General features: G+C 42.2%; 1 protein-coding gene across 3 annotated transcripts in view; it reads right to left on the reverse strand.

Annotated features, from left to right (window-relative positions):
• Positions 1 to 1,497: 1,497 nt before the first annotated feature.
• EPCAM (epithelial cell adhesion molecule) overlaps positions 1,498 to 25,178 on the reverse strand; it is a 45,648-nt gene continuing 21,967 nt past the window's right edge. Inside the window, exons 1-9 of one of the 3 annotated variants that reach the window (XR_014839580.1) lie at positions 16,926 to 17,213; positions 13,190 to 13,297; positions 12,668 to 12,908; positions 11,219 to 11,284; positions 10,044 to 10,107; positions 8,098 to 8,199; positions 6,580 to 6,780; positions 4,006 to 4,196; positions 1,498 to 2,394 (exon numbers count right to left, since the gene is read on the reverse strand). Coding sequence is in view for 2 of the 3 variants with exons in the window: in XM_085015920.1 (XP_084872046.1) it covers positions 1,915 to 1,956; positions 4,152 to 4,196; positions 6,580 to 6,780; positions 8,098 to 8,199; positions 10,044 to 10,107; positions 11,219 to 11,284; positions 12,668 to 12,908; positions 13,190 to 13,297; positions 16,926 to 17,001 (945 nt within the window). In the remaining variant the exon portion in view is untranslated. 3 annotated transcript variants of the gene reach the window in all.

Raw genomic sequence — 25,178 nt, forward strand, 5'->3', positions numbered from 1 at the left:
CCATCTCCTCACCCACAAGGTCTGGGTCCCAGCCCAGGGCATGGGGCTTAGCAGAAGTAGAGGGTCTCTTCTCTATGCAGTCTCAGCCCTGGGGTGGTGGCTTTTCCTTACATCTGCTATTGCTATTGTCTTTAAAGTTCTCATTACTTTCTACTACTTTTTGTTGGTGCCTAACAAATTACAACATTTATCATCTTTTTTTTTTTTTTTTTTTTTTTTTTTTTTTTGTCTTTTGTCTTTTTGAGGGCTGCACTCGCAACACATGGAGGTTCCCAGGCTAGGGGTCGAACTGGAGCTGTAGCTGCTGGCCTTCGACACAGCCAAATCAACTCAAGATCCGAGCCTCATGTACAACCTACACCACAGCTCACACCAACAGCAGATGCTTAACCCACTAAGCAAGGCCAGGAATTGAACCTGGGTCTTCGTGGATGCTAGTTGGGTTAATGGCTGAGCCATGACAGGAACTCCTAAGGGATCTTAATACATTTGCAAAATCCCCTCACCTTTGCCATAGGACAATCTTGGGGGTGATAGCCCATCATATGCGCAGACCCTGCCCACCCTCTAGGGAAAACAATTACATAGAGCAAATATATCCGGGGTAAGAAATCTTGGGGGCCATTCTAGAATTCTGCATACTACAGAAGGGTTAAAAATCATAGAAATGTTTGAATCTAGTTTTTATATGTTCTTTAATGTTCTTTTCATATACTACAGAAGGGTTAAAAATCATAGGTAAATGTTTGAATCTAGTTTTTCTTTTTTTTTTTTTTTTGTCTTTTGTCTTTTGTTGTTGTTGTTGCTGTTGTTGCTATTTCTTGGGCCGCTCCCGCGGCATATGGAGGTTCCCAGGCTAGGGGTCGAATCGGAGCTGTAGCCACCGGCCTACGCCAGAGCCACAGCAACGCGGGATCCGAGCCGGGTCTGCGACCTACACCACAGCTCACGGCAACGCCGGATCGTTAACCCACTGAGCAAGGGCAGGGACCGAACCCGCAACCTCATGGTTCCTAGTCGGATTCGTTAACCACTGCGCCACGACGGGAACTCCTGAATCTAGTTTTTCTATTTTCTTTAATGTTCTTTTAAAAATTTCCTATCAAAGCAAAATATTTCAGGATACTTTAACTTCATATAAAATACAACATGGACGCACTATAATTATTCAGTTGAAAAACTGATGCTTCTAATTTAACCAACCATGGAATTCATGGTTCATAATGCTATCCATAAATTCTGTCTCAAGGAATTAAGCGTCTACCAAAATACCAGTTTGTCTAAAATAGAAACTTAGTTGCGTTCAGAATAAAACAGTTTGGTTTTCCTGGAAAGAAATTACACACTACAGGTTATACATTTTATATTGAATATACATGATCATAAGGACTCATGCAAATTCTAATTTGTAGCGAACATCAGAGTATTTCTTAACCTATTGCCTTATAGGTGTACTATGAAATTTGATTCAATAGGATTCAAATGAAGTTAGGAAAATCATTTTTTAAATGTTTTATTTTGTAGTTCATAAAAAAAGTTTATATGTACAAGACTCAAAGTAAACAGAAAGGCAAACATTTAATCACAAATGGGTAAGACAGTAGTCATTCAGACTCTACTGTGGAAGCATATTTAATGCATACCTTTCAATGCTAGGCATAAATAATTCAAACTATGCAGTCCAAATGCTGGGTTTAATATCAAATCTGCATACTTATGACATCTGTGGTCAAATTTTAAGATTAGTAAAGTCAATTTCAAGCTGCTTCTATTTTAAATGCAGGTTTAACTATCACAAACATACGATGTTAACTAACACAATAGTGGTCCTCAAAGATCTTCTCTTTGCTCCACACATTAGTAATCTGAGCCTGTGCTAATTTCCCTTCTTTAGTTACCCCTCAAATTACGGTGTTATGCATTGAGTTCCCTATGCATCTCGCCCATCTCCTTTATCTGAAATAGAGGGAAAAAGAGACAAAAATATTTAATAATTTTCCAAGCTTTTGGTCATTTGGAAAATAGCTTTAAAATTAAAGAGAAAAGCAAGAAAATTCTCTTCCACATTTATGACTTAAAAATCTTTCAAAAGGTATATTGCAAAGAAGCACACATTGAGTACATGATTCAAAAATTGCTTTTTAGACATAAGATGGCCAAAGTGACAGGTGGATATGGCAGAAAAGCTACATCTTTAAGAATGGGTAAGGGAGTTCCTGTTGTGGCAAAGTGGAAACGAATCTGACTAGGAACCATGAGGTTGAGGTTTCGATCCCTGACCTCACTTGGTGGGTTAAAGATCCAGCGTGGCCCTGGCCTCACTCAGTGGGTTAAGGATCTGGTGAGGCTGTGAGCTGTGGTGTAGCTCACAGATGTGGCTTGGATCTGGCATTGCTGTGGCTGTGGTGTAGGCCGGCAGCTGCAGGTCTGATTCAACCCTTAGCCTGGGAACGTCCATGTGCTGCAGGTATGGCCCTAACAAGCAAAACAAAAGAATGGGTAAGATTTTTACTGAATGTATACCATTCTTACATTAAGAATAACCAATTTAATTCACTTTTTTTCCTTTTTTTTAAGGGCCACAGTTACGGCGATATGGAATTTCCCGGGCTAGGAGTCAAACTGGAGCTGCAGCTGCTGCCCTATGCCACAGCCACAGCAACACCAGATCCTTAACCCACTGAACCTGGTCAGGGATTAAACCCACATCCTCATGGATACTAGTAGGGTTCGTTTCTGCTGAGCCACACACAACAGGAACTCCCCAATTCGTTTTCTATTATCAATCTTTGATTCTATAGGTGAGGAAATTGAAGTTCAGAATTAGATGATTTGTCTCAGGCCACACAATTAATTATAGGAAGAACCGAGACAAGATGATGACAACTACAACAACTGGTAAACATCTTGCTGTGTGGCAAGCCTGGGAATGACACTTTAGGCAGACGACTCTTGTTTAATCTTTGTAATGGTCCTCTACTATTATCCCCATCTTACAGACAAAGGAAACACGGAGGCTTAAAGGAAGTTAAATAACTCACCCAGCTATTAAGTGGTCAAACCCAGGTCTACACTCCCCTTAACCACAACACTACACTGTCACTCCCACTTTCGGGATACAATTCAGTTCAGGGACAGTCCATCCCCTAGACCTGTGGTCACCAAACCAAATAAGCCAGATGACTGACTGTGGCATGGGAAGTTAATGTTAGAACTTTGTAGTTCTACTGGATGTTTTTCAGTATGGTTACATTTCTGTGCTATTTGGTAAAATATTACTATATAGCACATATAAATTGCGAATAAACATACAAAAGTTGGTGGGGAGGAGCACCTGGTAGCTCAGTGGGTTAAGGAGCTGGCGTTGTCACTGCTGTAGCTCACGTTCAATCCCTGGCTAGGGAACTTCCGCATGCCACAGGCACAGCCTAAAAAATAATAATAATAATCGGTGGGGACTCTGAAAACGTTATTGACAAATGTGTTCATAGCCAATTCCAAGGGACTGAAACACACTAACAATCTCACACTTGGTTTCCACACCTAGTGTACAGGACTACTTAGTACTAGTTCACCTTATTTATTTTTTCTTCTGGCAGCAATTTGATGTGGGTTCCCAATTCCCAGACCAGGGATTGAACCCAGGCCACAGCAGTGAAAGTGCCAGGTTCTGACTGCTGGATCACCAGGGAATTCCCAAGTTCACTCCCGCCCTAGCATGTGGAAGTTCCTGAGCCAGGGATCAAACTGGAGCCATAGCAATGACAATGCCAGATCCTGAACCCACTAAACCACAGGAAAACTCCCCAAGTTCACTTTTAATGATTATATGTCTCTGGCATAGAGACAGTTATTATATCAGGTTATCAATCATACTGAGTTTCTCTAATGTGAATCTAGAGTATGCCTCCCAAAGATTCTACTAATTGTTGACTCTTTGTAAAATAAAAATCATAGGCTTTGTATCCACTATTCTGAGGCAGAAATCAATATATTCTGGTCTGCTGTGGAACTTGCGCAAGAGAATTCGGCATCATGAGACTCTTGAGACCCTAAAGATGATACGATAAAGGGACTCAAGTGTAACTGAGACCCATCAGTGTCTGGAAGGTTTAGTGATTAAGAGCCTTTTAATGAAATAACCCACTTACCTCAGCTTTCTCATACTTTGCCCTTCTTTTCTTCGTGGAAACAATCTAAATGGAAAAAATATGATTACTATTTGAGAACTGCTACCCAAACAAAAAATTAGTCTAAAGTGACATATATGCTTTTAATGGAGATAATTCTGATCTGAACAAATTTATTTATTTATTTTTGCTTTTTAGGACTGCACCTGCAGCATATGGAAGTTCCCAGGCTAGGGGTCGAATCAGAGGGCAACTGCCGGCCTAGGCCACAGCCACAGCAACACCGGATCCTTAACCCACTGAAGGAGGCCAGGGATTAAACCTGAATCCTCATGGATACTAGTCTGGTTTGTAACCCACTGAGCCACAATGGGAACTCCTGAACAAATTTAATTTTACTCTTTTTTTTTTTTTTTTTTTTTTTTTTTTTTTGTCTTTTTGCCTTTTCTAGGGCCATTCCCGAGGCATGGAGGTTCCCAGGCTAGGGGTCAAATCAGAGCTATAGCCACCGGCCTACGCCAGAGCCACAGCAACTCGGGGTCTAAGCTGCATCTGCGACCTACACCACTGCTCACGGCAATGCTGGGTCCTTAACCCACTGAGCAAGGCCAGGGATTAAACCCGAATCCTCATGGATTCTAGTCTGGTTTGTAACCTGCTGAGCCACAATGAGAACTCCTGAACAAATTTAATTTTAAAATCTATCCACAGACACTGTTTCTTTTACAGGGAAAACACTAAATAATCTTTAGTGAAACTTAACAGCCTAGTGTGCATTCTTCCACATCATGTTCCATCCTAATACAAACATATGTTTATATGCAAATAAGTTTTTGTTGGTCTAAAAAAATGAGATCATGCAATATCATCTCCCTCTTCGCACAGCCTGTACCACTATCACAGGAATCCTTCCAGATCAAAAGCTATAAACTGAACTCTTTTTTAACAGCCACTTTGTTCCATAGCATGGATACCCCAGTTTACTCATCCATTCTCCTCTGGATGTATGCACAGGTTGTGACCTGTAGACTTGTGATTTCATTTCTATAGGACAATCAGATTTCTGTCATCACGTATTTCCATCTGCAATTCCTTTTCTATAAACTGTCCATTCACACCTGTTACCATTTTTTAATTCCTTCATCAGTTTGTAAGAACTCTTTATATGGTATGCATAATAACCTTTTTTGTTTTACTTATATATTTAGCTTTTTAGGGCCACACCCAAGGCATATGGAGGTTCCAAGGCTAGGGGTCAAAGCCCAGCCGCAGCTGCCAGCCTACACCACAGCCACAGCAATGCAGGATTCGGGCCACATCTGTGACCTACACCACAGCTCATGGCAACGAGAGATCCCTGACCCATTGAGCGAGGCGAGGGATCGAATCTACCATCTTCATGGAGTCAGATTCATTTCCACCAAGCCACGACGGGAACTCCCACCTTTTTTGTTTTATGCAAAGTGAATATTCTCCCCGAGTCTATCATTGACATTCTTCATTTTACAGTATCCCTGCCATACAAAATATTTAATTTCAATGAAGTCAAATATGTATCTCTTCCTTCATGGATTCCAGATTTCTTGCCTTACTCGGTTTCTTTTACCACAAGGTTGTACAAACATTTCCTAAATTCATTTTGAGACTTGTTTTATTTTTCACCACTTTGAACGATAGTCCATCTAAAATCTGTGTTTGAACACAGTTGCACTGCCTGACTCCTTTCCCACTGCCATGCTGCAGAATGTGCCACTCACACAGTTGAGCAGCATGGCCAGCCCTGGTAGGGTGAAGCAGGAATCCAACTTTTGTTTTCTTCCAGATAGAGAGCCCTGTGAGATAATTCCACTGAACCGAAAATGTAAGTTCTCATATACTCTCAAGTCACGTTCTGAATTCTGTTGTTCTGGTAAGATTTCCTGATGCTGAGGCAAGCTTACATATCTAGAACAAATCCTGCCTGTCCAGGTGATAATAGTCTCATGAAGCACTGCTAAATTCAACTTACTAACCTTTTCCTTAGAACTACTGCTTCCTATTTTCCCACTTTAACTTTCTGTATGTTAACCTTAATTTTGTGTTCTATAGTTTCATCCCACTGAATGGTTTGGGAGTTCAGGTATTTCGCACTAGTCCTGGCAAGAGTGTCAGAACGTGTGCAGTGAGGACAACTGAAGGACATTTGCTATTTGATGGCAACGTAACTGACCCGTGACGTGTTCAGCTACAAGCTTTTCTCAGATCAGCATCCCTTCTTGCTTCACAAAGTGACTATCTTACAATCAGAAATGCAATAGATTCATTCAGTACACAGAAGTACACAGAATTATAAACAATGAAGATTTTTGTTTCGTTAATGGGTCTTGAAACATAGTCATGGCTTTTTCACATTATCACCTTTCTTGAAAGAACAGACCCTTAAATGAAATTTTACTTGTCCTATACTCACCAGCACAATGATGCCAGCAACAATCGCTATCGCCACAACTGCAATGACAGCAATAATACCAGCCTGTAGACCCTGCATTGAAAATTCAGGTGGTTTTTCATCAACATAGTAAATTGAAGTTTGACCAGGATCCAGATCCAGTAGTTCCCCATTTACTCTCAGGTCCATCCTTTTGGAATGGAACAAGGATTCATCTTTAACCTATATTGAGAAGGAGAAAAATTTAAAATATTTAAGAAAACCTACCATGGCCATATAGAGTTACACTCCAATCATATTCCAAAAGAACTGCAGCCAAAATCTTTTATGGTTTTGGTGATAACAATGTCATCCACTGAAACATTAAAACAAAAACAAAAACTTTTATTACAGGGAATTTTAAAACCTATAAAAAGTAGAAAGAAGTAGGAGTTCCCATCATGGCTCAGTGGTTAAGGATCCACAAGGTTGGACTAGGAACCACGAGGTTGTAGGTTCCATCCCTGGCCTCACTCATTGGGTTAAGGATCCAGTGTTGCCATGAGCTGGGATGTAGGTCACAGACGCGGCTCGGATCCTGAGTTGCTGTGGCTCTGGTGTAGGCCGGTGGCTACAGCTCCAATTAGACCCCTAGCCTGGGAACCTCCATATGCCGCAGATGCGACCCTAGAAACAACAACAACAACAACAACAACAAAAAAAAAAAAAAAAAAAAAAAAAAAAAGCAGAAGTATAATGAAGTGCCATGCACCTATTACACAGATTTAATAATACATAAACACATGGCCAACCTTATTCTATCTATTCTTCTTTCTATCCTCCCAGACCACCCAGCCTCCTCCTAGGCCTGTTTAGTTTGAAGCAAATCCCAGATTTCATCAGAAAATAGCTCACTTGGGAGTTCCCGTCGGGCACAGTGGTTAATGAATCTGACTAGGAACCAAGAGGTTGCAGGTTCTATCCTTGGCCTTGCTCAGTAGGCTAAGGATCTGGTGTTGCTGGGAGCTGTGGTGTAGGTCACAGACACCTACAATGCGGATCCCGCATTGTTGTGGCTGTGGTATAGGCTGGTGGCTACAGCTCTGATTCGACCCGTAGCCTGGGAACCTCCATATGCTGTGGGAGCGGCCCTAGAAAAGGCAAAAAAGAAAAAGAAAACAGCTCACTATAGTATACATACAGTAAATCTGTTTAAACAAAGATTTTAATTGTACCAGTTGCACGGCATTTTTTACATAGTCTCTTGTTCATGGGGAAAGCTATACTCACAAACTAACTGCCAAGGAGGTAAGAAGAATCATAAGAGAGAAGATATTCTAGGCAGAACAATTTGGTGATGAGACAAAAATATACAAACAAGTGAGAAAGTACATGTGAACAAAAGGGAAGACAAAATTAATCACAGTATGAGAATTACTTGAGAATATTCATATAGTTTATCTGTTAATAGAGAAATAGATAAAATAATCTTGAATTCACTGAGGCATGATAGACATATTACATTTCTAAACACCGAAATAAAATGAAGATCATACTCACATCTTTTTCAAAATAATAAGCTACATCAGCTATGTCTACTTCATTCAGAGTTTTCTGAGAAGAATTTTGTACCAGATCAATGGTGATAATATCATTCTCATACTGGGGAGAAAAAAATGAAAAATACAAATTAACAATATAACCAAGGAATATCATTGATCAATAATCAGAATATTTGCTGTTTGATTTTTTTTTCTGTAATCTACATGTATGAATGTTTCTTTCCATTAGTGGGTAACTGAGTTTATCACTAATAATTTTATTTTTCTTTTTGGCCATACCCATGGCATATGCAAGTTCCCAGGCCAGGGATTGAACCTGTGCCACAACAGTGACACCACCAGATCCTTAACCAACTGAGCCACTGGGGAACTCCATGTCACTAATAATTTTAAAATCCTAGAGATGTTTTTAAAATCTATCCAAGGGAATTAAAATAGCAATGCAACCAAATATGATTACAATTTTCTATTCAAAAGAAAATTTTCTGGAGTTCCCTTTGTGGCTCAGCAGTTAACCAACCAGACTAGTATCCATAATGATGCGGGTTTGATCCCTGAACTTGCTCAATGGTTAAGGATCCAGCATTGCCGTGAGCTGTGGTGTGGGTTGCAGACACAGCTCGGATCCCACTTTGCTATGGCTGTGGTGTAGGCTGGCAGCTGAGGCTCCAACTGGACCCCTAGCCTGGGAACCTCCATATGCTGCAGGTGTGGCCCTAAAATAGCAAAAAAAAAAAAAAAAAAAAAGAAGAAAAAGAGAAAATTTTCTTTTCCTGAAAAGATTTTACTTTTTAAATTAAAAAAAAATTTTGGCCATAGCCACAACATGTGGAAATTCCCTTGAAAAGATTTTTTTTTTCTTTCAGCCATACCCACATCAATATGGAAACTCCTGGGCCAGGGATTGAGTCCAAGCCACAGCTACGGCAACACTGGATCCTTAAACCAGTGCACTGGGCTGGGGATCAAACCCACATTGCCTTAGAAACAAAGCAGATCCTTAATCTACTGCACCACAGAGGGAACTCCACCCATGAAAAATTTTTAATTTTTAAATTTTAAAACAAAGTATTAAAGTATCTTATTTGGTTTGAACTACTTTAATGTAAAATGCTAAAGAAATGCAATCCTGGAGCTCCCTGGTGGCTCAGGGGGTTAAGGATCCAGCATTGTCTGCGGTGGCTCTTGTCACTGCTGTGGCTGGGATATGATCCCTGGCCCAGGCACTTCCACATGCCATGGGTATGGCCAAAAATAAAAATTAAAATTAAAATAAAGAAATACAATTCAAAACCCAGTAATATTTACCATGTGCTGCTTTTATAAAATTACTTTTTATACCCCTTCCAAAAAGTAATTTTAAAAATGACTTCAATTTTCTGTCTTGCAAGATTTCCATCACACTATTTTTCAATCAGAGTTGTCTTTTTTGACCAGAGTTTTAAGAGTTAAGGAAGGGCTAGCTAGTTAAAAACTAACTGCTAAACCCAGAGAAAATAGAACAAAGCATTTTAAAGAAAGAACTGCCAAAAGCAACCACAGAACTCTTTTCCAGAGTAAAAAGACTGGCATGTGTTGGGGATACTAAGATACATTACATTTTCTTTAAGGGTAAACCGAGATTTTCAAAGACAGTGAAAGGAAAACAACAATAGGGGATTTGCAGGAATAAGTGCTTAGGGCTAAAATTTATTCAAATGCAATTTAAACCACTATCAAAAATCATACCCTAGGAGTTCCCTGTGGCTTAGCACGTTAAGGATCGGTATTGCCACTGCTATGGCTCAAGTTACCACTGTGACACAGGTTCAATCACTAGCCCTAGAACTTCCACATGCTTTGAGTATTGTCCAAAAAAACAAAAAACCATACCCAAACTACACTGTCCAACCAACTTTCTGTTAAAGCCCATTTGCTTAAGGAAAAAAAAAAAAAAAATCTTACCAGAATATTTGTGATATATTTGGGATCCAGTTGGTAACGATCCGTGATTACCTCCTTGAGTGCACTGTAAATAATTAAAAAGCTGTTTTTTAAAAGCCTGTCCTACACAACATTAAGAAACTTATTTTTAACAAAGCATATAGCTCGAGGTCTAGAATTGTCATTAACCAAACTTGTAAAAAGTTTTATGCCGTCTTGCAACTATCATCATAACTGATTCAGAATAGTAGATGCAAAAACTGTTGAGTTCCAGTTTGACTAGAAACAGGATATTTACACAGTAGCCAAGTACCTACCTACAGATTATATTTAATTATAAAGAGGTGGAGCAACCTGGCAAACACCACCTGCCACAGTTAACATCAGGAGTGAAAGGACAAGCTAATGCCATGTGCCTCCCACCTCAAAGTACTGAAACAGACACAAATCACCTTAAATAGTTTTTCTGTCAAAAGTGTATTACCTGTATTTAATTATGAGGAAACAGACAAATCCAAAATTGAGGGACATTCTATAAAACAACTTGCCCATACTCTTCAAAAAATATCAATGTTAAGGGTTATAATTTAAATATGAAAAATTTTAATTTTATGGGAAAAAAAAAATCAGTGTCATGAAAGACAAAGAAAGGCCAAGGCACTGTTCCACATTTAAAGAGACCAAACACTTATAATAACAACTAAATGTAGGACCTTAGACTGGGTCCTGGGTTCGAGGGGAAAAAACTGCCACAAAGGACACTGGGAAAACTGGCAGAATGTGGTTTACCGTTAAATTTCCTAAATCTGATAATTGTACAGTAGTTACATAAGAGAATGCCTTCTGTTCCTAGGAAAACATATACCACAATATTTAGGGGTCAAGATGTATGATATCCAGAACTGGCTCTCGAATGGTTCTGGGAGAAACATTGATACATGCTCAAATGGATATAGAAAGTAGACACACATATAAAAAGAAAATGTGGCAATATATTCTTTGTTGAACGAGTGAAGGATACTATGGGAATCTCTATGATTCTTGCATCTCTTTTTTAAAGTTAAATATATTATTTATAGTATCTTACTTTTTGGAAATATGAAAAAGCTTTGAGACTCGTTTTAGCTTATCTAATAGGACAAGATAGAAGATCTGAGTACCAACTATGCAAATATAAGGCATTTAATAGCACTTACTTCTGCAAACTTGTGACATCATAAGGTTTTTCTCTTGTTTTGTGTTTTAGTTCAATGATGATCCAGCTAAAAAGTAAAAAAAAAAAAAAAAAAAAAACAACAGATTGACCCCAATAAGCTAATTATCAAAATTCCCAAGTGGAATTACAGGAGAATTACCAGAAAAAGTGTCTATTCTATACATATGTCCTTCGTTCCTTCCTTGGCTTTCTCACATTATTCATAAGGAATTCATCCTTTCTGGAGTTTCCGTCGTGACGCAGCAGAAATGAATCCGACTAGGAACCATGAGGTTGTCGGTTCAATCCCTAGCCTTGCTCACTGGGTTAAGGATTCGGCGTTGGCATGAGCTGTGGTGTAGGATCTGGCGTTGCTGTGGCTCTGGCGTAGACCAGCAGCAACAGCTCCAATTAGACCCCTAGCCTGGGAACCTCCATATGCTGTGGGTGCGGCCCTAAAAAGACAAAAGACCAAAAAAAAAACCACTCATCCTTTCTGACATGGACCCTCTGGCCACCACAACCAAGACCACATAAAGCTAAGGCTTAGCTGGTCATGCTGGGCCATATTCAAGTGAAGAGACAAAAAGGTACTGAGAGAAACAGAAGTGGCCATGAGGCTCCAGAAGACGGAAGCGGAGAGACTGCCTGCCTTGATCTTGACAACTTTCCAGTTTCTAGTCGTTCCCAATAAAATCTTTTTGGCTTAAGCTAGCTAGAAAGTGTTTCCATTCCTTTTTATTACAAAATCTCTAAAAACAACCCTATCCTGCTTTAAAACATCATAAATGAGCAAATGTGAGCAAATAGCTTAAATTATTCATATACATTCAGCACTAATCCAACTTTAAAATACTGAACAGTGCTAAGTAGAAATGTAAAAGGAAAATTATGTTGCGCATGCTACCATAAGAAAAAATTTTTAAATAAAAATATACATCGCTAGTAAATTCACAGAAGATCTCTGGAAAGTTGTGGAATAAACTGGTGACCATTAGTTCAGTGGAGGTAAACTGAGAAGCTGGGAGAATGAAATGGGATGGGGGCTTTACACTGTCTACTCTTTTCTCTTTTGAAATCTAAATCATGAAGTCATATTATATACTCAAAACTAAATTCTGGGAGTTCCCGTCGTTGCGCAGTGGTTAACGAATCCGACTAGGAACCATGAGGTTGTGGGTTCGGTCCCTGCGCTTGCTCAGTGGGTTAACGATCTGGCGTTGCCATGAGCTGTGGTGTAGGTTGCAGACGTGGCTCGGATCCCGCGTTGCTGTGGCTCTGGTGTAGGCTTGGCAGCTACAGCTCCGATTCGACCCCTAGCCTGGGAACCTCCAAATGAAGCCCTAGAAACGGCAAAAAGACCAAAAAAAAAAAAAAAAAAAAAAAATTTTAATCAAGCAAATCTGAAAAGTGTGAAAACAAATAATACATAGGCACCACCCCAACTCACTAGGTCCTCACTCGCTCCAAACAGGATATTTCAGAGTCCTTATCGGTCCTTCTGACCCCAGCAGTGTTCACACACCAGCACATGGAGGTACCATTACACTGCTTGGCTTTGAAGAGCCCATTCTCGTCACAGTCAGGATCATAGAGCCCATCGTTGTTCTGGATAGCATTCTCTGGTTTCAGTCTTCTCCCAGCCTTTGACCCAGTCATTTCTGCCTTCATCACCAAACATTTGGAAGCCACTGAAAAGAAAGCTTAATGTCAAACTGAAAAGTAACTGCAGTTTTATGCTCAAGGAAAAATAATTTAGTTTACTCCAAACTCCCATGGCCAAGGATTATGGTAGACATACAAGTTCCCATGGTCCCTTTTTAAATCCTAAGACGCTGCAGAGAGGAAATAATTTTGACAAAATAACATGATCCTGATTTGAGGCCAAAAAACACTTTCCAAGTCAAGACACATCCACTCAAGAAGTGTAGGTCAAAATAAAGCTTAAAGGCAATGATAATATTCTACTTACATTTTGAGCAAATGACAGAATTTTGTGCACCAATTGAAGTACACTGGCACTGACCAAGCGCATTCAAAGAGCAGTTTGTGGTCAGTTTGTAGTTTTCACACACACATCCTGGGGAAGAAAAAAATCCAGCTTAAAAATGAAGGTCCAACTCTGACGTCCCAGCTAAATTATGCTCTGGCAACAGTACCCAAATTACAGGGACACATAGCCTTAAAAAGAGGTCCTGGGAGTTCTCTTGTAGCGCAGTGGGTTAAGGATCTGGTGTCACTGCCAGCAGCTCTGGTTGCTGCTGTGGCGTGGGTTTGATCCCTGGCCCAGAAACTTCCACATGCGTAGGCATGGTCAAAAAAAAAAAGTAGTCCTGGAGTTCCCGTCGTGGCACAGTGGTTAACGAATCCGACTAGGAACCATGAGGTTGTGGGTTCGATCCCTGGCCTTGCTCAGTGCGTTAAGGATCCGGCGTTGCCATGAGCTGTGGTGTAGGTTGCAGACGAGGCTCGGATCCTGCGTTGCTGTGGCTCTGGCGTAGGCTGGTGGTTACAGCTCCAAATAGACCCCTAGCCTGGGAACCTCGATGTGCCACAGGAGTGGCCCTAGAAAAGGCAAAAAGACAAAAAAAAAAAAAAAAAAAAAAAAAGTCCTGAATGTTTTATTTTTCAGCTATAATTTGAGAGGCTGACACCATGTTAAATACTACAAATATTATACACACGGGCTAGGAATTGCCACTATGGCTCGATAGGTAGGGGACCTGATACTGTCTCTGTGAGGATTTGGACTTGATACCCTCTGTGAGGGTTCTATCCCTGGCCTCACTCAGTGGGTTAAGGTTCTGGTGTTGCTACAAGCTGCAAGCATAGGTCACAGATGTGGTTTGGATCTGGTGTTGTCATGGCTGTGACACAGGCCTCAGCTGGAGTTCTCTCTAGCTCTCTCCCTAGCCTAGGAACTGCCAAATGCCACAGGTACGGCCATAAAAAGAAAAAGAAAATGGTATGGACAGTCTAATTTGCACACATTCCCATTTTTATTTATTTTTTTGTTTTTTTTAGGGCTACAGGCATGGCATATGGAGTTTCCTAGGTTAGGGGTCAAATTGGAGCTGTAACCAGAGACACAGCAACATGGGATCTGAGCTGCATCTGTAACCTACACCACAGCTCACAGTAATGGTGGATCCTTAAGCTGCTGAGCGAGGCCGGGGACTGAACCTGGCTCCTCACAGATGTTAGGTTCGTTAACAGCTGAGCCACGACAGGAACTCCCCCATTTTTATTTTTTAAACCAGGAATAAACCCTCCAAACACCAGATTCAGCTTTGCCTTCATAATACTCCCAGACTCAGCTTCCTTCCTTCTCTTGTCCTGCTAGATGAACACCTGCCTGTCAGTCTTGGACTCGTCTCCAAAATCAGCATTTCCAGTTCTAGGATCTGTGACTAACTCACCTTTCCCTTCTGTTCTCACCCATTTTCTTAATAAGAGATGCTTGTTTTAAAACTTAATGGGCACCAGATTTCCCGTTGTGGCGCAGTGGTTAACAAATCCGACTAGGAACCATGAGGTCATGGGTTCGATCCCTGGCCTTGTTCAGTGGGTTAAGGATCCGGCGTTGCTGTGAGCTGTGGTGTAGGTTGCAGACGCGGCTCAGATCCCGTGTTGCTGTGGCTATGGCATAGCCTGGCAGCTACAGCTCTGATTGGACCCCTAGCCTGGGAACCTCCATATGCCGTGGGAGCGGCCCAAGAAAATGGCAAAAAGACCAAAAAAAAAAAAAAAAAAAAACACCTTAATGGGCACACATTCAACCCTTGGGTAACTCTATGTCTTAGAAAAATCATACTTTCAGTTGTATTTGGAGACACCTCTGTATGCAGGTTTCCTAAATTAAAACCTAGCACTCAATTTTGAAAGTGCTATTAGGCAGCCCATCCTGGGTACTGATGTCAGTTTAACAGTTTTATCTTTGACTATCTCAAAAGTTCATTTTAACTTAAAATTGGCAACCCCATTTAATTTCTTTTACTTGTCTAGCTAAGCAAGTACAATCATTAAAAACAAAAACCTGTTATGACACACCAAAGAATTTTTATATTGATCCTTCCTATCTCAGGTTGACTTTAATTTTACTGTTTAAAGTATAATCATTATGAACCACCCATATAATCTGTCCAGCACCAAACTCAGTTTTGTATAATGGCTGTCCTCAAAGAGTTAAAATTTTATGCAGCAGTATGCTATACCTGCTCAGAGTACATATTTACACTTCAACTATGTGAAATACAAGAGACCAAGCAGGTACAGATTTTCCGAACATATTCCTACAGAATATCACTTTAAAGCAATATAAGATTAAGTATTTAGCCTCAGACTGAAGCTGAAAAAACATGAGTTGACCTAACTGCATTATTTTGAAAGTATAATGAATTAGGCCAGTTGGGGGGGGGGGGGAGGATATAAAAGCCTTTCCAGAAGTTCCTCTTGTGGCTCTGTGGAAACGCATCTGACTAGCATCCATGAGGACAAGGTTTGATCCCTCGCTAGTGGCTTAAGGATCTGTCATTGCTGTTGCTGTGAGCTGTGGCTCAGATCTCAGACATGGCTCAGATCCCGCATTGCCTTAAGCTGTGGCGTAGATCCCGGACTCCGCTGGGATCCCGCGTTGCTCTGGCTGTGGTGTAGGCCAGCAGCTACAGCTCTGATTTGAACCAGAGGCTGGGAACTTCTATGTGCGGAGGGCGGGGGGGCAGGTGCGCTGAGGCCCTTTAAAAAAAAGTCTTTCCAGAAAGCTTTGGCTGACACTTCACTGTTAGCCACTACGTTACAAATAAATCAAAAGATGACAGCCAAGATGTTTATTCCCGAGTAAGAAAAACTGGAATCAACCTACACGTCCAACATTTTGGATTAACGGTACGACCTTTAGGCTATAGAGTGCTCTGTACAATTTAAACCTGTGCTTTTCAAAACTAAAGAGAACGAAAAACTCTGGATATTATATAGGGGAAAAATTAAGATATAAAACTGTGTTGAGGCTTAGGGCAATGTTTAGAGCAATGTCTAAAGAAAAATATACCTTATTATTAACTACAGGATTCTCTTTAAGTGGTGGCATTACGCCGACATTTTTTACTCTAGGATTATCGCTCGATCGGGGTTCCCTACAATAAACTGCTCGTTCCTGATACGATCCTTAAAGGGAAAAGACCCACACACCTCGTAGTCTAGGCCCAGGAGGACGTCCTCCCGCGCACAGGTGCGCAACGGCCCCGGAGGCCTCACCTTAACCACTTATCCCCGCCCGAGACCCACATCCGGGGCCAGCCGCAGGTGCCCGGGGAGGGGCGGGGCCTCAGGTCGCTGTCGCAGGAGTCCCCTCGCGGCCGGAGCAAGTTTCCGCCTCGCCAAAATCCCAAGTGCGCCTGGGCCGTTGGAGGTGGGCGCGTCGAGGAGTCCAGGTCCGCTGCCACTCGGTTCCCCGTCTGCCCCTCCGGCCTTGGCCGAGCCATTTCCCGAGGGAGGCGCGCAGAGCGCCAAGTGAGGCTGCTCCCTCCAGCCCGCGCAGGTGGGCGCCTTCCCGCCGCCTCCCACCGCAGAGGGCCTGGGCCCCAGCAGCCCGGCGCCGTCCGTCTCTCGGCGGGAAAGCCTGGCCGCCCGCCCCTTCCCTACAGTCTCCGCCTTGGGAGCTGAGAGTCGCTACCCTCCGGTCTTCCTAACCCCGCAACTCCACTCCTCACCTTGTTGGGCCGCGGCCACCGCCGCCGTCGCCGCGGCGAGCAGGAGCCCGAACGCGAGGACCTGGGGGGGCGCCATGGTGCGCGGGCGCCGAGGACCAGGGCGCTCGGGACGCGAGGCTGGCCGGGGGCTCGCGGGAGGACGCCCCGACGGAGTGGGGTGCCGGGCGCTCGCTGGCCGGCGGGGCGGCGTGAGGAAACCTGGAAGGCGTGGGTCCGCGTCGGGAGGACTGCGGCGAGGTGCCCTGGGGCTGGAGGAAAGATGCGAGCCTGCCGACCTTCTGCGCGTTCTGGGCGCGCGGCAGGGCGGAGCAGACCTGGCCGACCTGGTGGCCCCGCCTCCCAGCCCCTGCCCCCGGCTGCTCACCTCTGAGGGCAGGTTCTCGGTGAGTCACCGCCCGGGGCGGGAGGGAGGAGGTGGCCACAGGTTCTCGTCCCCTCCCCCCACTCCGGGCGCGGCCGCAGGGGAGCCACCCCCTTCCCAGGTGTGCGCTGGAAAGGAGTCGCCGCCAGGTGCTTCCTCTTGCGGTGGCCACGGAGAAAGTTTGAAAATACTGAGACTTTCTTCTTATCAGAGAAAGTACGACACTGAAACCTTGAAGAATAGGGCTTGGGGGAAAGAGTGAAGGGGATGGGAAGAGGAAGATGGAAGTGGAATACAAAGGGAAGCCAGAGAACCTTCCCTACCACAATAAAAAAGACCTTTGACCTTACCTGGCCGTTTAATTTTACTCCTTTAAAACTGGAAGAAAAAAAAAAAATCTCCCTAGATCTAGAGGTGACACATTTGTGTGTGTGGTTTTGGGTTTTTTTGTTTGTTTGTTTTGTCTTTTTGCCTTTTCTAGGGCCGCTTCCGTGGCATATGGAGATTCCCAGGTTAGGGGTCGAGCTGTAGACGCAGGTCTACACCAGAGCCACAGCAACGCAGGATCCGAGCCTCGTCTTCGACCTACACCTCAGCTCACGGTAACGCTGATCCTTAACCCACTGAGCAAGGGCAGGGATCGAACCCGCAACCTCAGGGTTCCTAGTCGGATTCGTTAACCACTGCGCCACGAAGGGAACTCCTGTGTGTTCTTTATAATTGTTCTCAATAATCCTTTTCTCCCTTAAAAAAATTTTTTTTATTGGAGTATAGTTGACTTACAAAGTTGTGTTAGTTACAGGTGTACAGCAAAGTAAGTCAGTTACACATATAACTATTCCTTTTCAGATTCTTTTCCCATATAAGTCATTACACGATACTGAGTAGATTACCCTATGCTGTACAGTAGGTCCCTGCTATCCATCTTTTATATATGGTGGTATGTATACTTTTCATTTCTTTTGAGTATTTTTATTACTTGAAGGTGTAAGAAAAGGTGTTCCCATAGAACCAAATGCTGGGAACTGAGATTATTTGGTTTTGATTAATATTAGAGAATAATATTGATGAGTACTTTGAAAATATAGGGAAGTGAAAACAAAGGACAATAATTTATTTCAATGCAAATGACTTCAAATTACAACATGCTGTCCGTTACACTCTTGGAATAATTGTAATAACTTGAAGCTTTTATTAACTATTAAAGTATTGGGAGTTCCCATTGTGACTCAGCGGTAGAGAACCCAACTAGTATCCATGAGGATGTGGATTATTCAATTGCTCACCCACCTCTGTAGTTAAGGATCCCCTATTGTGTAGGTCACAGACACAGCTTGGATCTGCCTTTGCTGTTGTTTTGGCTGTGGTGAAGGCCAGCAGCTGCAGCTCCCTTCTACCCCTAGCCTGGGAACGTTCATATGGCCTGGTGCGGCCCTTAAAGAAAAAAAAACTAGTAAAGTATTAAGTATTTTTAGTGTTATTTTTGTTAGCTGCAATATCATTATTTTCTGCTTTTTTTTTTTTTTAAGGTTTGTTTTCTGTTTAAATCATTGGAGAAAGTGTTCAAAAAAGGAAAAGTGAAAAATCAATTTAAAGGCCCAATTGGCTGGGGGAAAAATGTAATTGTAATGTATACATGTAAGGATAACCTGATCCCTTGCTGTACAGTGGGAAAATTAAAAAATAAATAAGTAAAAGAAAAAAAAATAAAGGCCCAATTACAAAAAATAAATAAAATGGAGTTCCCATCGTGTCTCGGTAGTGATGAATCCGGCTAGCATCCATGAGGATGTGGGTTCCATCCCTGGCCTTGCTCAGTGGGTTAACAATCCAGTGTTTCCGTGAGATGTGGTGTAGGTCAAAGACACTGCTCAGATCTGGTATTGCTGTGGCTGTGGTATAGGCCAGGATTGCACCCCTAGCCCACAAACTTCCATATGCCCTTATGAGGCCCTAAAAAAAAAGAGAAAAAATAAAGATTCAACTAAATTTGATTAATCTTTACAAATATAAAGTCAAAAATTATACTTTTACAGAGCAATAATTTATGTATTGTACTCTCCCATTGCTATTTGATTAATGTAAATAATCACACTGATACAGTAAATACCAGCATAATGTGATTCTACTTGGACATTAAATAACCTATTTAACTATTTGATTATTGACATCTTAAGGAAATCCTGTCAATGTTTTAAACCTGTAAATCTGAGCAAGACCTAGTTTTGGGACTTCGTGATAGGTTAAAGAATTTCTGGAATTCTCTTGTGGCAGAGCAGGTTAAGAATCTGGCATTGTCACTGCAGTGGCTTGGGTGGCCGCTGCGGTGCAGGTTCAATCCCTGGCCCTGGAACTTCTGCGTGCCATGGGCACAGCCAAAAATAAAAACATAATTTAAAAAATCTTTAAGTGAAAAGAGTAATACTATCAAATCAGGAACAATATCTTCTGCATTTTGGATCTTTTCAGGAAGTTGCACACTGCCAACCCTAAAATTAGACATACTTTTCTCAAGATTAATCTAACCGGTTATTATGGCTTTGTTTGCAAAATGTTCCATTGCCAGTTCTAAATCTGTTACCTAATCAAAAGAAACCTCATCTTTTTATAACCTGACAGCTGTTTATTACATTAATTTCAATAAAGTGAATTGAGTAAGCATGATTATTAAATAAATGACAAAACACCACACCAGTCTGACTCATAGTATCTGAGTATATATCCAAGGTAACCGTTTATTTTTATAGCTCTTTAACACCTTCTCAATTTGTCATTGCTCTCATTTTATGCTTTGAGACTCTTTTGTAGTTCCAGTGCCATATTTAAGAACATTTCTTAATATTTTTGCAAGAGTTCCTACCCAAGTATACTCTTAAAAGTGTTCTTAAATTTTACAGTTGTTGCTTTTTAATTTTCACAATAGTCAATTTGATATATAATATCTGACTAAAAAAGAAATACAAGATTTAAAATTGTATCTAAAGTTTTCTACTAAATTCCTGTAGTCCATCAATTAAGAACCCAGTTTAAAAACCAACAGGAAAGCCAAAGAATGGATAGAAAAGGAGAGAAACAGGTTAAGAAAAGATGTAATGGGTTAATCCAAAGTATTGCTAGAATAGAGATTTTGTTATTACTTTCTTCAATATTAACAGACGCTTCTAAGTCAAAAAGATATGTTACATATAAACAGAGTTGGAGAAAAGTTAGTATCATGTTCCCTAAAAAGAAAAAAAAATGGGGATGCTATTTAAGAAAATTACTTATTTAATATTCTGTAGCATAGTTTCATAACATAAATTTTAGAGTGTGTGTGTGATGTAATTTAATGAAAGCTAGAATGGAATGAATATTATTTTTGCAGATGGCTAGTGGAAAGTATAATGTGTAAACATTTGCTTTAAAGGATTATTGGTTTTTAAATTGTGATTTTTTCATTAATAATACATAAGCAGAAAACAATAGTATATCACTTAGAATGAAGAAGCAAAGTTCTTCTTGACCATTACTCAGCAAACCCCTCTGTCTCCTAGATAATCCTTGTTAACAGTTTAGTATTCAGGCTACTTGTTCATGACTTTCACAGAACCTAAAGAACCTGGTTTCACAGGCTGTACTCTTATATTACTTAGTTTGGATTAGGTTTATAAAAATAGCCTGCATTTGTATAGTCAGAGTCTGCCTTATTACATATGTGTATTTTTTTTTTTTTGTCTTTTTTTGCTATTTCTTGGGCCGCTCTTGTAGCATATGGAGGTTCCCAGGCTAGGGGTTGAATTGGAACTGCAGCCACCAGCCTACGCCAGAGCCACAGCAACGCGGGATCTGAGCCGCATCTGCAACCTACACCACAGCTCACGGCAACGCCAGATTGTTAACCCACTGAGCAAGGGCAGGGATTGAACCTTGCAACCTCATGGTTCCTAGTCAGATTCGTTAACCACTGTGCCACGACGGGAACTCCTACATATGCGTATGTTTTTGTATATAATTTTTTATCGTGTCATTTTATTTGTCATTAAAAAAATTAACTTTGTCTCCAAAGCAAAACGCCTAACCATGAAAAAAATCCTTTCGTGTCTTTCTATCCTGGAAATTCTTTTGTAAAATATAAAGCAATACATAATAAGCTCTCAGCACACTGTTTAGACATTAATGTGTAGATGCTTATTAAGTGATATCTATTATAATTTAAAATAATAAAATAATAAAGGTTTTGCTTTTATCAAAGAAAAGCATGTAGATAGCATAAAAGTCAAATAGTACTATGAAGCTTAAAATAAAAAAATAGAAGCTCCTTTCTTCATCCTGATTCCTTTTTTTTTTTTTTTTTTTTTTTTTGTCTTTTTAGGGCCACACCTGAGGCATATGGAGGTTCCCAGACTAGGGGTCTAATCGGACCACCACTCAGCAAACCCCTCTTGCTGGCCTACTCCACAGCAAGGCCAGATCTGAGCTGCTGAGCTGTGTCTGCGACCTACACCACAGCTCATGGCATCACTGGATCCTTAACCCACTGAGCAAGGCCAGGGATGGAACCCACATCCTCATGGATGCTAGTCAGATTAATTAACCCCTGAGCCAGGATGGCTGTACCTGCTGGCTGGATATTAAACCAGTGTCCCAGTTCTCCCAAGACACCACAGATCCTATTGCGCCACAGTCGGAACTCCCTAAATACAATTTACTTTTCTTTTCTTTTCTTTTCTTTTTTTTTTTTTGTCTTTTGCCCTTTGTCTTTTTAGGGCTGCACCCACAGCATATGGAAGTTCCCATGCTAGGGGTCCAATCGGGGCTATGCCAGAGCCACAGCAACACCAGATCTGAGCCGCATCTGAGACTTACACCACAGCTCATGGCAACGCCGGATCATTAACCCACTGAGCGAGGCCAGGGATCGAACCCGCAACCTCATGGTTCCTAGTCGGATTCATTTCCGCTGCGCCATGATGGGAATGCCTACTTTTCTATATAGATTTTATATCCTGCTAAATTCATTATCAGTTCTAGAAGCTCTTTTTTTTTTTTTTTTGGTAGATTTCTTAGGATCTAACATGTACACAAGCATGTCATTTTTTTTTTCTTTTTATGGCTGTACCTGCTACATATGGAAGTTCCAGACTAGGGGGTCGAATCCAAGCCACATCTGTGACCTACACCACAGCTTGTGACAATGCCAGATCTTTAACCCACTGAGTGAGGCCTAGGGATCGAACTTGATTCCTCACGGACACTATGTCAGGTTCTTAACCCAATGGGTCTCAAAAAGAACTCCTTGACATTTATTCCAATGCAAGGAGAGAAGCAGGGACAGACATTCTAGGTGCTTTGTAGAGAATGCATTGTAAGTGTGCCAGGTGTGAGAAGGGAGATGGATTGAAAGGCTATGGCTTCACCCAGGTGAGAAATCACGTTAACCTGCACAGAGGTGGTGGCAGTAAAGATGGAGAGAAGTATCAATACCTGAGAGAGAGATTTTTGGAGTTAGAGCAAAGAGGACTTGCTAATGCCAATGTGGGCTATGAGGGTGAGGAATCAAAGGTGACTCCTGGAGTTTCCTGGTGGCCTAACAGTTAAGGATCTAGTGTTGTCACTGCCTGTGGCTTAGGTCATTGCTGTGACATGGGGTCAATCCTTGCCCTGGGAACTTCTATGGGTACTGGGAAAAAAAAAAAAAAAAAAGATGAGTCCTTGGCTCTTAGTTTAAGCAGCTGTGGGGGATGATGGTGCCATTTGCCAACAAGGGGAAAATTGGGGAAGGAAAGGACTTGGGGTGGGGATGGGGAAATCCAAGTGATCCTTTAATCAAACAGAGATGTCAAGTAGGGTGTAGCATGTGTAAGACTAAATTCTACAGGAGTACATGAAGCAACTGGGGAGAGAGTGGAGATAGAGAAAAAAGGGTTCAGGACAAGTAATCTATCACTTAGGGGTTGAAATGAAGAGGAGGAGCAAGGAAAGAACATGGAGGAGCAGTGGCCAACCGAGCAGGAATAAGCTAGGAGGGGTATCACAAAAATCAAGAGGAAAGGGTTTTCAAAATACAGTTAATGGTCAACTGTACTGAATGCTGCTGAAAAATCAAGACAGATGACATAGAAGAGTCCATTGGCTTTGGTCGTTCCAGTGGTATCTCAGCCATCTTGGAGAGATATTGACAGGAAATAGCAGTCAAGAAGAAGAGACGGAGTTCCCATCGTGGCGCAGCGGAAACAAATCCGACTAGTGTCCATGAGGATGCAGGCTCTTTCCCTGGATGCAGGCTCCTTCCCTGGTCTTGCTCAGTGGCTTAGGGATCTGGCGTTGCCATGAGCTATGGCGTAGGTCGCAGACGAGGCTCAGATTCCATGTTGCCGAGGCTGTGGCATAGACTGGTAGCTGTAGCTCCAGTTCGACCCCTAGCCTGGGAACTTCCATATGCAATGGGTGTGGCCCTAAAAAGAAGAAGAGAGAACAGGTGCTCTCCTGTGGCTCAGCAAGTGAAGGATCTGGCATTGTCACTGCCGCAACTTGGATTACTGTTGTGGTGTGAGTTTTATCCCTGGCCCAGGAACTTCCACATGTCTCAGGTATGGCAAGAAGAAGGAGAAGAGGAGGAGGAGGAGGAGGAGCTGGAGGTGGGGAGAGAAAGAGGAGAGGGAAGGAGGGAGAACAGATGCAGGTAACTCTTGCACAATTTTTTCCAAGATAATGAGAGAAATAGGATAGTGAAATGGAGACATGAGGGCTCAAGGAAGGTTCTTATTGATCTGAGGGAGACTATAACATGTTTCTATATGTTAGTGATTAAATGATCCAGGAGAGAGGGGAGACTGATGGGGTAGGGAGACCAGGAATAACTGAAGGAGGGACTGCATTGAGAAAGGGAGAAAGACGGAGTTCCCGTCGTGGCACAGTGGATAATGAACCCGACTAGGAACCATGAGGTTGTGGGTTCAATCCCTGGCTTTGCTCAGTGGGTTACCATAGGAGTTCTTGAGTGCGTGAGCTGGAAGGACGAGAGAGGGTAGGATGGGGCTTCAAAGGAGCTGGATGTTCAGAAGCAGGGAAGGAAAGAAATCACTTGGAAATGACAAGCAGCACAGCTACCACATCCCCCTGGTCCTCAAGTGCCTGGGATGTCAGTACCTTCTAGCTGAAAGGGCGACAGAGCAGATGGGATAATCAGGGACTGACAGGTCCGCTTACTGCCAGGACATGGAGGGAATGTTCAAAGGAGAGGAGGCTACTGGAATGTTTGATAGTGATGGATCTGGAGTTGGAAAGGGCACGGTGGAAGAGTTTGGGGAGGGCAGGGAGGGGATGGAGTAGATTAGGTGATGCTTGGGGATTCTGGGATGAATGGCCAATGTTGACCCAGAGGGCTTGTTCTTCTGGCAGTGACTGAGGAGAATAAGATAGAAAGCATGATGGGATTGATCTAACACGTTCTGGGAGGGAGATTGGAAATCAGCCTGAGCTGTGTGGATTTGAATAGTTAGTAAGAAGGTCCAGGAACTTCACGGTGACAGCCCGCCCCCACAGTGTGGTGGTGGTGGAAATCTTGGGAGTGGGAGATGTGGTCTCTCTGAAAGGATATGGTAAAGTAGGGGCCATGGGGTGACCCATCTTAGCTAAATGAATGCATGAGTCACTTGAATGAGTAAGTCATGATCATTAATAAGTACCGTGCATTTACTTTGCATATGACTTTACCATTCTTTTTCTGTTGTTGTTGTTGTTGCTTTTGAGGGCTGCACTAGCAGCATATGGAGGTTCTCAGGCTAGGGGTCAAATTGGAGCTACAGCTGCCGGCCTACACCACAGCTCGCAGCAACGCCAGATCCTTAACCACTGAGCGAGGCCAGGGATCCAACCTGAAACCTTATGGTTCCTAGTCAGATTTGTTTCTG

This window comes from Sus scrofa, chromosome 3 (genome assembly GCF_054392235.1).
Source record: "Sus scrofa isolate SSC_HxYL_T2T_F1_AM1 chromosome 3, Sscrofa_HxYL_maternal_Yorkshire_Landrace_v2.0, whole genome shotgun sequence".
Classification (NCBI taxonomy): Eukaryota; Metazoa; Chordata; class Mammalia; order Artiodactyla; family Suidae; genus Sus; species Sus scrofa.